Raw genomic sequence first — 15192 nt, 5'->3', positions numbered from 1 at the left:
TCGCCGGTTTCGCATAGAAGCCCTTCCGCCGAAGGATCATGCCACTTCACTTTATTGAACAAATTTGTACATGCTGGCCCCGGACTCATTGATGATGTTGTATTCCTCAGGCAGCGGTGCAGTGGTGGCGTAGTGGTAGAACATCCGCCTCGCATGCAAGAGGAGCGGGGCTCAAATCCCGGTGCCTCGCAATTCACCACCTTATTTAAAAAAAAAAGTCCGCGTGTCGATGGAATTGCATAAACAGGCTTGGGGTGCGACCTGATGCCGGCGAACACCTCGGGCAACGCACTCCCTCACCAGAACAGGAGTTGGCTACCCTGGTGCGGTAATTGGCCACAACCTCTCATGATAAGCTCCATAAAACCCCAGCCCTCAGTCACCAGCGGCTGCGGAACAACTGACCACGCCAGCGGTCAGACCTGTGACGTTGCAGGGGGTGCTAAGAATACCTGGCTCCGCTGGACAGGCCGCCATTGGAAACTGACCCTGGCAATGTTTAACGTTAGAACCCTAGCTAGTGAAGCTAGCTTAGCAGTGCTGTTAGAGGAACTAGAAGGTATGAAATGGGATGTCATAGGGCTTAGTGAGGTTAGGAGGCCGAATGAGGCATATACTGTACTGAAGGATGGGCATGTACTGTATTATCAAGGCTTACCAAAGAGGCGACAACTAGTAGTAGGTTTCCTTGTCAATAAGCATATAGCGGGTAATATAGATGAATTCTATAGCATTAATGAGCGGGTGGATATCATCGTAATTAGGCCTAATAAGCGGTATAAACTGAAGGTTGTAGAGGCCTATGTACCTGCAGGTAGTTATGATGACCAGGCAGTTGAAATCTTTTACGAAGATGTAGAATCGGCAATGCGAAAAATAAAGACGCAGTATACTGTACTAATGGGCGACTTCAATACCAAGGTAGGGGAAAAAGCAGGAGGAGACCAGGCAGTGGGTGACTATGGCATCGGTTCTAGGAATAACAGTGGGGAGTTACTAGTTGAGTTTGCAGAGCGCAATAACTTAAGAATCATGAATACCTTCTTCAGTAAACGGAAGAACCGGAAATTGACATGGAAAAGTCCTAACGGGGAGACTAAAATGAAAGAACTTCGTACTGTGTTCAACCCCCGCGATTATTCAAGATGTAGAGGTAATCGGGAAAGTGCGATGCAGTGACCACAGGATGGTGAGGTCCCGCATTAGCCTAAATCTGAAGAAAGAACGCAACAGATTAGTAAGGAAGAAACGCATCAACGAATTAGCGGTGAAGGGGAGGGCAGAAGAATTCAGCATCTCGCTACAGAATAGATATTCTGCTCTAACCGAGGATGGCGACTTACCCTAGAAGCAATGAACAATAATTTCAGAGATATCATTACTGAGTGTGCGGTAGAAGTAGGCGGTAGGATAGTTAGAAAGGATACCGCTAAGCTGTCTAAAGAGACGCAAGATTTGATTAGGAACGCAAGATTATGAAAGCTTCCAATCGAGCAGACCAGATCAAATTGGCCGAGATATCAAAGCTAATCAATAAGCGCAAAGTGGCTGATATAAGGAAGTATAACATGCTGTATAACAGTATAACATAACAGAAAATTTAACATGCTGTAAAGAACGGGGGAAGCCTTAAAGCGGTAAAGAAGAAATTGGGCATAGGCAAAAACCAGATGTATGCGATAAGGGACAAGGCGGGCAACGTCATCACGAATATGGACAAGATAGTCAAAGTAGCCGAGGAGTTCTAAACAGATCTCTACAGCAGCCAAAGTAGTCAGGATCGTAATGAGATTGGCGGCAGGGAAAAACAGTCAGACGTTCCACCAGTGACGAAGGACGAGGTCAAGAAAGCACTAGACACTATGAAAAGGGGGAAATCAGCTGGGGAGGATCAGATAACTACAGATTTGCTAAAGGACGGGGGGGGGGGGGGGGGGGGAGGATACCGTGCTAGAGAAACTGGCCACCCTGTATACGCAGTGCCTGATGTCATCGACGGTACCGGAACCATGGAAGAATGCAAACATTATCCTCATTCATAAGAAAGGGGACTCTAAGGACCTTAAAAATTACAGACCAATCAGCTTACTGTCTCTTACGTATAAGGTATTTATTAAGGTAATCGCTAATAGAATCAGGACAACCTTAGACTTCAATCAAGCAAAGGATCAAGCAGGTTTTCGGAAACGGTACTCTACTATCGATCATATCCATACCATCAATCAGGTGAAAGAAAAATGCTCGGAATATAACCAGCCCTTATACATAGCATTCATTGATTACGAAAAAGCATTTGACTCAGTTGAAACATCGGCGGTGATGCAGGCATTGCGAAATCAGTGGGTAGACGAGCCATACGTGAAAGTGATGGAAGATATATATAGTGGCTGCACAGCAACCATAGTTCTGCATAAAGAAAGTAACAAAATTCCCATAAAGAAAGGTGTTAGCCAAGGAGACACAATCTCCCCAGTACTATTCACAGCTTACTTAGAGGAGGTATTCAGAGACTTTGAATGGAAGCAGTTAGGGATAAGGGTAGATGGAGAATACCTCAGTAATCTGCGATTTGCTGATGACATTGCCTTGCTAAGCAACTCGGGGGATGAGCTGCAAATAATGATTGATGGCCTAGACAGGAAAAGTAGAAAGGTAGGCTTGAAAATCAATATGCAGAAGACTAAGGTAATGTTCAACAGCCTCGGAAAGGAACAGCGGTTTACATTAGGTAGCGAAGTACTGGAAGATAGTAGGCGAATATGTCTACTTAGGACACGCAGTAACCGCAGATCCGAACCATGAAAAGGAAATAACAAGAAGAATAAGATTAGGATGGAGCGTATTTGTCAAGCACTCCCAGATTGACTAGCAGCCTACTGGTATCGCGCTCAAGAGGAAAGTATACAACAGTTGCATGCTACCTGTACTCACCTATGGGGCTGAAACGTGGAGGCTAACCAAGAGGGTTCTACTTAAGTTGAGGACTACTCAGAGGGCTATGGAACGAAAAATGGTAGGGTTAACATTAAGAGATAGGAAGCGTGCAGAGTGGGCCTAAGAAATAACTCAAGTTACTGACATTCTAGTGATAATCAAGAAGAAGAAATGGGCATGGGCAGGACATGTAGTGCGAAGACAGGGTAACCGATGGTCGCTTAGGGTAACAAACTGGATTCCAAGAGAAAAAAAAGCGTAGCAGGGGGCGGCAGAAAGTTAGGTTGGTGGATGAGGTTAAGAAGTTCGCGGGGGACAAGTGGATGCAGCTAGCACAGAACCGGGTTAAGGGGAGAAATATGGGAGAGGCCTTCGCCCTGCAGTGGGTATAGTCAGGTTGATGATGATGATGATGCTTCCTCAGGTTGTATGTGATGCACTAGCAGCGCAAACGCAGCTTGCCGCTGGGAAGAGCTTTCGTCCCACATTAGCGGGTAAGATAATCATTGGCGACTATATTGTACCGGTTGCCCAACGATGACGTAGGAAATGGCCCGAGCCAGTCCATACCGACTTGGTGAAAAGGTACTCGCGGAGGAGCAATAGGCTGCAGAAGGCCGGCCTGCTTGACAGGTGGTGTCTTCCGACGTTGGCAATCACGGGACGTCCTAGCATAGCGCTGTACAATAGCGGGAAGCTTGGACGAGTAGTACTTTTGTCGTACTCGTGCCAAGGTGGGAGAAAAACCGAGATGTCCGTCAGAAAGCTCGTCGTGTCATGCCTGCAAAACGTCGGTACGGAGCGGCGTTAGGGCCACCAGCAGATACTGAATGTCTGTGGAAGCGTAGTTCTTCTTATAGAGGACGCCATCACGCAAGCAGAAGGACGACATGACACTTGTGAAAAGACGAGGTGGCGATGTGGCGGTTTCCTCAAAGTAATCGATGAGGCTATGCAGTTCATTGTCGTCTCGCTGCTGTTGAGCGAGATCTGGCGTCGTGAGCGCCGAGAAAAAAGGAGTCATCTGTTTTAGTTGAAGAACACGGGATAGGGTATCGGGATAGGCAGTCAGCGTCACTGTGTTTCTTGCCGGACTTGTACACAATAGTGACGTCGAACTCCTGTCAGCGGAGACTCCAGTGGGCTAACCGGCCTGAAGGGTCTTTAAGGTTCGCTAACCAACAGAGTGAGTGGTGGTCGCTGACCACTCTAAACGGCCGACCATACAAATACGGCCGAAATTTCATTTCCGCCCATAAATCTGCAAGGCACTCCTTGCCTCCTTTCTGGTAGTAGAGTAATTCGCTTCAGAACAAGACAGGGTGCGGCTGGCGTAAGCAATTACCCGCTCTACGCCATCTTGCCCCTGAACGAGAACTGCACCGAGGCCAACGTTACTGACATCGGTATGCAATTCTGTGTCAACCTCCTCGTCGAAGTGGCCAAGTACGGGCGTTGTTTGACGGCGCTTGCGAAGCTCCTCGAAGGGTTTTTTGCTGCTCGTCAGCCCAGATGAAAGGCTGGTAGTCCTTTGATAGACGAGTCAATGATTCCGCTATCCGGGAAAAGTCGTGCACAAATCTCCTGTAATATGCACAGAGGCCCAAAAACCGACGCACGGAACTTTTATCATTGGGGGTCGGGAAAGCAGCTACGGCAGCCCTCTTCTCTGGATCAGGGCTAATTCCCTCAGCACTCACGACGTGCCCCAGGAACTTGAGCTGTTGGAATGCAAAGTGGCATTTTTCTGGTTTTAGTGAGAGTCCGGCCCCGTGGATGGCATTTAGCACGGCCGTCAATCGTTTTAGGTGCTCTTCGTAGGTCGCAGAGAAAATGACAACGTCGTCAAGGTAGACGAGGCACGTCTGCCATTTCCGGCTGGCTAGGACAGTTTCCGTCATTCTTTGAAAGGTTGTTGGAGCGGAACACAAACCGAAAGGAAGCACCTAAAATTCGTACAATCCGTCAGGAGTAGTGAACGCGGTCTTCTCTCGATCACGTTAATCGACTTCAATTTGCCAGTACCCACTGCGTAGATCGAGCGATGAAAAGTCGCGGGCGTGGCGTAGTCGGTCGAACGAGTCGTCGATTCGAGGCAGTGGGTGGAAGCGTAGTTCGTAATTTTGTTGAGCCTCCTATAGTCGACGCAGAATCTGAGTGTTCCGTCTTTTTTAGCGACCAGCACAACTGGCGAGTGACATGGGCTTGTAGACGGCTGGATCACATCATCGAGAAGCATTTAGTCAACCTACGTCCAAATAGCCTCTCGTTCTTTCGCCGATATTCGGTAGGGGTGTTGGCGGTTAGGGCGCTCAGTGGAATCAACTATAATTGGATGTTTGGCTACTGACGTCTATTTCACTTTGGAAGTGACGGCAAAGCAGTCACGGTAAGTGTCCACAATTGCTTGAAGGCGGTGTCTCTGGGTAAGAGACAACACATGATTCACGTCAGTTTTAACAGTATGTCCAGTGCTCCGGGAGGGTTCTCGTTGGCCAGCGAAAGGACGCAGTGGGCGAAGGACGCACTGGCTTCGTCAAAATAAGCGATGGCTGCACCTTCCGGTAAAAGGCAGTATTCGGCGCTTAAGTTCATTAAAAGCAATTCAGTTCGTTTACTACTCAAGCCCCCCCCCCCCCCCCCCCCGAGCGGCGCAGACTTGTAGGCTCAATAATAAATTCACGTTCGTTTCCGCGAGGCCTTGAAAGGCGCGAGAGTTGTCGCACTCCACTGTAACAAACATGCTGGTGCGTGGAGGTAGAGTGACATGGTCGTCGCAGTTTCGGAAAACTGGCCTGCCTGTGTAGTCGTCACTATGCTGTATGTAGTCGTCGGAAATTGCGCGATGAGTGGAAAAAGTCACCATGAAGTCACGGAGGTCGATGACTGCGTCGTTTTTTTTCTAAGAAAATCAAGGCCGAGAATCAGGTCCTTGGAGCACTCTTCGAGCACAACGAAGCAACACGAGAAAATTACGTGGCGAATCTCGATGCGAGCAGCGCACACTCCGACCGGTGTTACCACATTCCCTCGGGCTGTCCTTATTGGGCTCCGTGCCAAGGAGTCAGGACCTTTCGCAGGATGGTAGCAAGGCCATGACTCATAACGCAAAATCAGCGCCGGTATCTGCAAAGGCAGTCGTGCGGTGGTTATCAACGACGATCGTTATCTCGGCAGACGGTAGCTCTTCACCGCAGTGAAAGCACAAAGATTGATAGTCCGGCGTACGCCACGCATATGCTTTGCGAACGGGTGGTCTAGAGTCGGGCATGCCAGTCTAAACTGGATATCGGGGTGCAGGACGAGCAGGAGGAGTAAGGTTGCAGGGTGCCGATGGTTCTGGCGCAGGGGTACGCCACATGTCGCTGCACGTCATGACGTACGGCCACGGCCGGTCTCGGGGGAGAGTGCGCGCTCTTTCTTACGGCCTTCTCAATCGCCGCGGGAACAGTGGGAATGTTTCTCCTTGAGTTGCGCTCTCCGCCGCCGCAAGGACCACGACCTGCTCACTGTTCGCTCTGCGTCTGACTCAGCGGCGGCGGGTGGCTTTTGCCCGGTTTCGCGCTGTCGCTCGCGAGTTTCGTGCTGAGTGCAGCCCCGAAATTAAAGAACAGAGTACGTAGATGATGCAGCGGCATGTCGTCAACGTACTACACACGTGAACGGATATAAAAAACACTGTCGTTCAGCAAACGTTCGACAAGCATGGCATACATTGCGGCATGGTAGCTACTTTTGTCCATTTTAGTTCGAATTTTTCCCATGCCTGTACAAGAATAGGAACAAAAAAAAACTGAATGAGAAGTGATCACATAGAAGCTTCTTCAAGGCTAACATGACAGCAACTCGTCTACTACAGCAAAACCGTCCTTAGCGCTAGATGCGAAACCGTACATGTAACACCGAAGATGAAATTAATTTCATAAAAATGTTATGTAAATTGCAAAATGCTTGCATGACATAAAAGATTAGTATAACAGTCAAAGTAAACGTTGTAGGGTTGAGTTTTAAATGTTATTACAATTCATATATTAGCCAATGTGTGGTATTATACACATTATTTTAATTTTGCAAAGAATCATTGTTTTAATGAAATTTTTACATGATATTAAGCTTGTTACGAAAGTACTAAAAATTGTTTGATATTCATGACACCACTTGTGCTCGAAGTGGTAAAAAGAGGCCAATAAATGATGAAGGTGATACTCGATGCAATGACTTACAAATGAGTTCACCTGCTATATCGAAAGTATGCAAGAAACTTTAAAGCGTTAAAGAAGGACACGCTCACTGAAGACTCATTTCAAGCCCTATATGGTGACCCATTGAGGCTCTCTTCGGGAAAGTAGGGTTAATGTGCGGAAAGGAACGACATATGCTAGATGCGAGGGCCGTAACAGCTAGCGGCACATGGCTACATTGTCAAGACAGACGTTTCATCTGAGAGCAAAATCAAGGCACTGAAGGAAGTGATGGCATCTTCTACCATCCCATTTCCCACTGTCACATATTCCGGTTTACCTTACGCCGCTGGATATATCGTTTAGTTGATTAATCAACTTCGGATGTGACGCTTGCTCTATTCTTCTTGAAACTAGCGAAAGAAGCAGCCCCATGTAGTACGCTCTTCTACGAGGACAATATTCTAGTGGACTGCATTATCCGAAACCAGAGCTTGTTGTCCTATTGGACAAGCTTTTTTTTTTTTTAGAAAAAGCTGCCGTGCACCTACTATACACACAAATGTTCTCGAAGTATTTAGGATCCTGATTCAGTCAGCATTTCAGAATTCAACACTGAGTTGCCCGAAAGGAATTGACAACAGTGTCGTTATTAGGTCCGCTTCTTTGATATTTGAAACATTTCTCAGAATTCTTCTTCTCAATAAATTATACCAGGAAAGTGACAGAGAAGACCGAGAGGCCAACTCCTTATGTGCACAAGCCATGCAGGAAGATTTTGAGACTGAGTTTTCTAGACGCAGGACGCGCTTTTGATGAATTGATGAACATATAGTGCAATGTGTAACTTTGAAGGACACTTTTTTTTGTTGTTTGCCGCTCTTTTCAATTCTGCTTAACTGTTTATGCCGATTTCCTTGATTAAAAGTAGTCGCGAGGCTACATATACATCTCCGGTCTTTCAACTGACTGATATGTTTGAACGAAGCTAGAATAACCCACTCCACTAGACAAGTGAAATTTTTACTATATGAGTAAATTTTTGTTGTTTACTCTGAATCTGAGACGCGCCATAAATTTTTGCCCGTGCCTCTTCCGATCTAAACGAAAACGGTAGCGGTTGGCAGAATCTCCACCCAACAGTTCACCATGCATTCACGTCAGGTCGCGCTACATCTGCTTAAAACATTGAAAGGCACATTGCATAGCCTGGTAAATTTAGTTTTGTACAAAACGTAGGGGTAAAAAATGTTGAAGTGTTCCCGAAGCTTCATTCGACCATGCAAGGCCGCATTGACGAAGAAGCGCGCGCGTGAGCGGATTGTTGACTGTATTTTATTCCTCGTACACGATAAATATTCGATGTTGATTACGGATTTTGTATAAACCATAACGTGCGAAATGTCAGGACCTGCCGGTTGCAACTGACGCGGGCGAAGCTAAAAGCGAGCGCGCGTTGCCCTTGCGCGTGAACGGCTGTAGCGGAGGAGCAGCAGTGGGGCGGTGGCGACCCCACCGAGGCGCGGCGGACGGTAGAAACAGACCCCATTGGAGAGGCCGTAAGAGAAGAGAAGCGCTCTCTCCCTCGAGACCGGCCGTGGTACGGCGAAGGCGGTTGGGGTGATGGTACTGATGGCACTACTTGGCGGAGCTCTTCGCGTACAGCATCCGAGATGCCCCCATCACGCGGGTTTTGCTCGAGGAAGGGGAGCTTCTGCAGCTCTTCGCGCACAATACTTCGGATGAGTTCACGAAGGGCTTCACTGTCGTTTCCGGCTATCAGCAAGCGGAAGTCTACAGCAGCGATGTTCGTAGAGCGATCAAAATGCACAAATCGCTGATTCAGGGCACGCTCGATGCTTGTAGCTTCTTTCGCGAAATCAGCCACAGTACATGGAGGGTCACGTACAAGGGCAACAAAGAGCTTTTCTTTGACGTTTGCATAAGGTGGCGCACTTTCTTTGCCTCGGACGTGGCTGGATCCGCCCGGTTGAAAAGCAAAGCAGTGTCTGCCTATTTTCCTGTAGCGCACCAAAACACAATAAAAATAATAAACATGGCGACGCTCTCATTAGGCCGTCATCCTCGGGACTGCAGAGCGGGTTCAGCCATCGCTTTTCTTGCATCATTGCCAAATGTTCCGAGCAGCTGCAGCCGGAAATCCTGCCAGGTGGTAATTGTAGCCTCGTGGTTTTCGAACCACATCTTGGCGGCATCCTCTAGTGCGAAATAAACATTCCGCAACTTCCGCTCCTCGTCCCACGCATTAAGCACAGCGACCCGGTCGTGGCTGGTCAACCAGTCCTCAACGTCTTCAAACTTGTCGCCATGGATCGGCGTGGGCATACGTGGAGTATGGCAGGTAAGCGGCTTGGCACTCACGGGAAGCTGAGTGGTCTGAATTGCCGCTGTAGTCATCATGGTTCGCGATAGGGAAACAAAGGGACCACACTCGGGAGCTAAGCCCCTCAATCGGCTGCTCGCCTTGTGTACAGATGTCTCCACGGTGTGTTAGATGAGCGTAGGGGGCACCCAGAGGATCTTCGTACATGGCATGGACCCGGAAACTCCACCAAAAATGCCACAGAAGCCAGTTAAACTGGGTAGGCAGGTTTACTTTCACCTACGCAAAGTCACCGGTAAACGAAGGCATGGAACCGATTGGCGGGCGAGCACCGAGAACAAAGAAGACGAGCGCGTGCCAGTCTCCCGAGCTCGTCACATAACGGCGCCAGTAAGATAACATTGTGGATAATATATACATACTTTAGATAGCTCATGACTGTGGGTTTAAATTATTTCTATGACTTACAGGAAGTTCCTGTCAGAAGTCCTACACTTAATTATTGCGGGACAGCCGTCTTACAAGGTGCTGAAGAGAAATAGCCAGGCTCTCTTGCTGCAACGCTAAATTACAGATGGTGAATGTATTGCATTAATTAGATACCAAAAAGCTTGTACAAATAAAACTGTGAGTGAAATGGCAGGTTTTTTGGAAGATTGGAATAAGCAACAAAAAACTGTCAAACCTTTTATCGAAGAATGCAAATCTTGACATCAAAACACACTTCATGGAGGACATTTTAAGTCGTCTTCGTAAAAGACACACAACTTGATTCTTATAAAAGAAGACAAACCGATATGCAGAGTGTGGAAATGAAAAATATCTTACTTTCATATATATCAAACATGAGAAACTAAAAGAAAATTGTTTGTAAATTTTAAAACAGATCCCTTTCTATCCTAACATGATTCTAGGAGAGACAGCATTAGCCCGAATTCCCTGCATTTTTCGTTTCCTGAATAACGAAATGTTCCTGAACAAGCTATATCTTTAAGAAAATAGACATATGCACGAAGTGAATAGATTAAACATTGTTCGTGGTGCAGGGTAGCCTTATCCACGTCACAAAATCAACACAACACTGTAATGTATACCTTGATTAGCTCTATTGTATGATACGATTCCGGTATGGTGTGATCCTTACTCACGTGACAGCGCTGCAATACAGGCCTAAAACATTAAATGTGGCTTAGCTTGCGGTTAAACCTGGAGTTACGCGAGAGCAATCTGCACGGCTACTCTTAGCTTCGGTTTGAAAGTAATGATATGGATTTTGCACGCAGCAGTTTACTCTATGGTTTCAGCTTTGTTCATGCCATAGGACAGTCCCTTCACGTATGAGCACCCCTTGCCTCTCGTCGCTTACCATTCTCATTTGGGTGTAAAAGACTACTAGCGGTAGGACAACGTCTCTACGTCGAATTCCGGGGCACATCGCTGTCACAACGTTCGAACGAACCTTCTATACTGGTAACCCTCCGTTGTTGTTTGCCTGTACCAACTACCGAGTGATATCTGTCTTCTCCTCCTCTTCCTTCTCCTTCTGCCTCCTCTTCTTGTTCTTCTAATTATTTTTCTTCTCCTTCCTCTTCTTCCTCTCCTGCTTCTCCTTCTTCTTCTTCCTCCTTTTATTCCTCTTCTCCTTGTCCCTCATCTTCTTCTTTTTCCGGTTATTCTTCCTCTTCTACTTCTTCTGCTCTTCTTGTTTTTTTCTTCCTCATTTTCTTTTATTTATTTTTTATTCTAATTGTTTCTCTTCTTGTTCTTTTTCTTCTTCGGGCACGCACGTGCTCTTCGGGCACGCACGGCCAGGTACGACGAAATGGCGAGTCTGGCCAATGCAGCTCTCGCTACAATATTCTAGCGATCAGAAAGTGAATGTTTCCAAATCCTAGCGTAATTTTATCGACTGTGAAGGCGATTATACAGATCTCTAAAGACGCGCGCGTGTGTTTGGTTTAGACTGGAGTGCTCAATTGCTTTGTCAGAGTCAACCTGCTTTGCTTTTTGAGGACAGCCTGGAGTGAATTAAGTCTTAAGGAGAAGAAAGTTATATATTTTTGAAACTTTAGCGCCTTTCTGAAGGCCCTGCTGGCCATTATGGGTCCCACAAAAAGCAGCAGAATGTCAAACTCCGCCTAGGTTGGCTTTCTAGCAAGACAGCATTGTAGCGGTGAAAATTGGTCCGCCTGTCCAGCGCTGGCTGGACTTGAAAGGCAAACTATTCGCGACTTCGTTGCTTGTCACACCTGAAACACTGAGTTGTGCATGGCCAAGGTAGAATTTTGCAAACACTGAGAACTGCTTAATTCCTTCGTGACGTGTCAGCAAGTCGCTATCAATTTCGTGCCCGCTTCGATGCACCACATGAAAATCGCCCTTTCTTCGACTATTGATACCGTCCACAGGGGAAGTGCATCGATATTAAAATATTGTAAAGAACAGTATGACATCCCTCCTTGTCTCACGTTCTCCATTGCCCCGGACGTTGACGGACTTGTCGCTTTCTATAGATTGGTACTTTTGCACCTTATCATTAAGATGTGGTTTTCCTTTCTCGCTCGCCACAGCTTCCTCAAACACGCAGCTCCTTCAAAGTACAATATTTATTGTGCAACTCCATGTCTCATTTGAGAGCGTGCGGGCGTGCCGTACGTTCGACGCTGCATGCAAGAAAAGAGGAAAGATCCAGAGGACGTGGCAACAACTGGCCTTTATTTTGTGCACATCGAGACTCCACACGGAAGCGCCCAAAAACAAAAAAATAAAACGATAAAGCGATTGAGGGCGGAATCGCACAGGATGGATTGGATGGGCTCCACACACCCACTCAACACGCGGAGGAGGGCGCGTACTCGACTGCATGAGTGCATCAGCGTATACGCCAGCCGTGGGAACCGGGAACGAAGCTGAGAAAAAATGTAGATGAGTTAAAATAGAATCAAGGAGCAAATCTGGCTGCCATGAAATGTGTTGTATTTGCCGGAAGCGAAGGGCACGCGAGTGTCCGCAACCATGCATTATGTTCCTGTGGCTCTTTGCGAATCACGGAAACAATTGTCAAAGGAACACGGGATATCGATGGTTGTATCAAAGCTCGCTTGCAATGTACCCTCTGCATAATTCCAAGAGTCAACTTAGGCAACGCAATGTGCACGGAAGAGTTTTTACCGCGTCCCAAAGTCCACGGGGCCGTTTATATTCCGCTCATGTGTGAAAGCGGGGGCCATTTAATCGAGTCTAACTTCGAACGTACGGGGGTTTATGTAGGCAAAATTCAAAGACAGTAAAAGACGCTGGATGAGCAGTTGTCTAGTTCTCCCCTAAATACCGAAGAACTATGCTGCTTGCAGGAAAACGGGTCATTCGCGCTTCCGGGTTTGCTTGCGCACTAATGTATTGCGGTGCAGTGGGTCTTCGCGTCGAATGGCTGGCCGCTTAGCGGCGTAGGATTCGACACGCCTTTTGCCATGGCTGTGAGGTAGAATCTAAAGAAAGGATTTCATAAGAAACACCCCATTTCCTCAGTCTGGATATGAGCAACTAGTGTAGCATTTCACGCAGATTACAACGGGCACATATTTTGGGCGGCCGAGTGTTCTGCACGGTGAGGTGAGTGTGTTATTCTGGCGTTCGATCGTCGGTGCAGGTCGGCGCAGCCTCTCAGATGGCGTCTATACTGGGAATAGCTTGTTTACATTACGAGCAGATTGAAGTAATTGTTTAGAGCGAAGCAAAAGGTGCTCGTAAATGTGCGTATCCCGATGCTGGTGCACGTCTCGTCGCCTGTTGTATGCGTGACAAGCGGTGCTCGCCGCACACAGCCCTGTCATTGTGGGAATGGAACTATGGTACAATGGGCGAAGCCTTCTTAATTAGTACCTCATCGAGAGTCGTGCGGCTAGCTAAGATCATAGAGGAAAACCGCTAAGATTCACCTGTAGCAAGCGAATTGCAGGCATACGTACGTTAGACGTACCTTTAGCCATGAGTCTGCATCAACGTCCGCCGTACCTTTACGAGAATCGAATGAGTACGTCTGACGCGTATCTTTAGACACTTCGTTATGAGTAACAAGATCACAAGTACATCAACTTATAATCAGACATGCTTGATGGATCGAAACAGTGAATGATTTAAGAGAGCATTTCACAAATATAAGTCAAGAACCTGACGAACTATGAATGCGCGTAGCTTGTCGAAATAATAGTTTTATATTTTTGCCCAGCCTAATTAATATCAATCATTGATTATAATTTCCGCAATATCGCTAGTTGTTCAGAGGTCAAATCTTAATTAGTGCCTTGTATGTAAAGTTACTGACAAAAAATACATTATTGTGTTTCAATGACGTCATGCGTTCCGGCAGATAATACTCTAATTAAAACGACCCTAAGGGCCATCCATACCAGATATTGACTTCTTTTAGCCGTAGGTATTTTTACTTAGTGTTGTTCGGTGTATTAAAGGCCGACTTATGTGTCATAAAGCCCAAGTGCAATAAATAGATCAACTAATCGTGTTTCTTGCAAACGCGAGCAACAATCAGGCACTTTCCAATTTTCCTCTCAGTATTGTCTTCATTCTGATTTGTGGACCCACCTCTGCAGGCAAGCCAACGTTGCTCGCGTGCACATTCGGGATGTTCGGTGTCAGGCGTGCCATGGTTCCCCTGGATGGGCTCTGCGACGTCGTGTTCTACACGGACGTGGAGTTTGACAGCGACAAGGACGCCATCATTCCAAGTGATGGAGGCCCAGCTTTCAGCATCGTCAAGTGGGCAGCGAAGAACTACAACAAGACCACGTTTGGCACCTCGATGTCCCCAGGGTGAGCATCGCCTGGAGAAATTCGTAACGAACGCGCTGGTGTTTTTCTGAGCTGAAATAAAAGTATAACTACAAGGAAAATTGGTTTAGTAGGGCGCATGCAGTTGAAAGACCCTGAGATGAGACATCCCTGTGGTTTGAACTTTTATTCTTCGTGTGAAGAGAAGATGCGATACGCAAACCGCCGCTGCGAAAGTTAAACCGGAAGCGAAAAAAAAATCTCTACCCTTACTGGAGTAGATGCCGCGACGTGAGGATTGTAATGCGTAAAAATTGTAAGGAGTCGGACCAAATGCCATGAGAGAATGATAGAGACATGGGAACATGTTGAATGCTGTGGCCGAATTACGCTTACATCACTTCGCAAAAACTATCACAAACCTGCCACAAAGCGATGGGTTAGCGATTCTGACCGGTGTCCGTCAATTGACGTGGAGCTTATTAGCAGGTCTGTAACCGTTTATGATGGGGTCGGAGCGGCACGCGGTGCTCACTGAGGAACAGGCAGCTGTGTTTTCCAGAAATCCTGGTGTCGGGGATACGAGCGAAAAATCATGGTCATGGCTTGGCGAGAGATAGTGGGCAGGTGACATGGCCATGCAGTAGCTGATCGCACGTCAGTAGACCACACGACATGGCCGAATTGGTGCGCGCTGCCAACTTGTCGAACAGAACTGCCCATGGACGTCAGTACAATATTGCATAGTAATATTGCCCTCTGCAATATAAAGTAGTCATTTATTTACAGGGTGTCCTATCTAAATTTAGCAAAGGATAAAAAATAAAACATTTGAGGTAGGCCAGGAAAACAATTTCATACAGCTTCCAGCCATCTGGAGAGCAACAGGCAATTTTTTGTATTGCAATTAATTCGTAAGTAAGGTAATTTTTCTAATTTCAGAAA

At 46.9% G+C, this 15192-nt stretch overlaps 1 protein-coding gene across 1 annotated transcript in view; it reads left to right on the top strand.

The window, feature by feature from the left end:
* LOC146194368 (uncharacterized) overlaps positions 1-15192 on the top strand; it is a 126002-nt gene that overhangs the window by 42867 nt on the left and 67943 nt on the right. The window contains exon 2 of the mRNA XM_084596536.1: positions 14032-14289. Within this exon, the coding sequence (XP_084452662.1) occupies positions 14032-14289 (258 nt within the window). The remainder of the gene's footprint in view (positions 1-14031; positions 14290-15192) is intronic.

Source organism: Amblyomma maculatum, chromosome 3 (genome assembly GCF_055883805.1).
Source record: "Amblyomma maculatum isolate TAMU_Amacu chromosome 3, ASM5588380v1, whole genome shotgun sequence".
Classification (NCBI taxonomy): Eukaryota; Metazoa; Arthropoda; class Arachnida; order Ixodida; family Ixodidae; genus Amblyomma; species Amblyomma maculatum.
The sequence above is the reverse complement of the archived record's forward strand: the minus strand, read 5'-3'. Positions and strand labels throughout refer to the sequence as shown.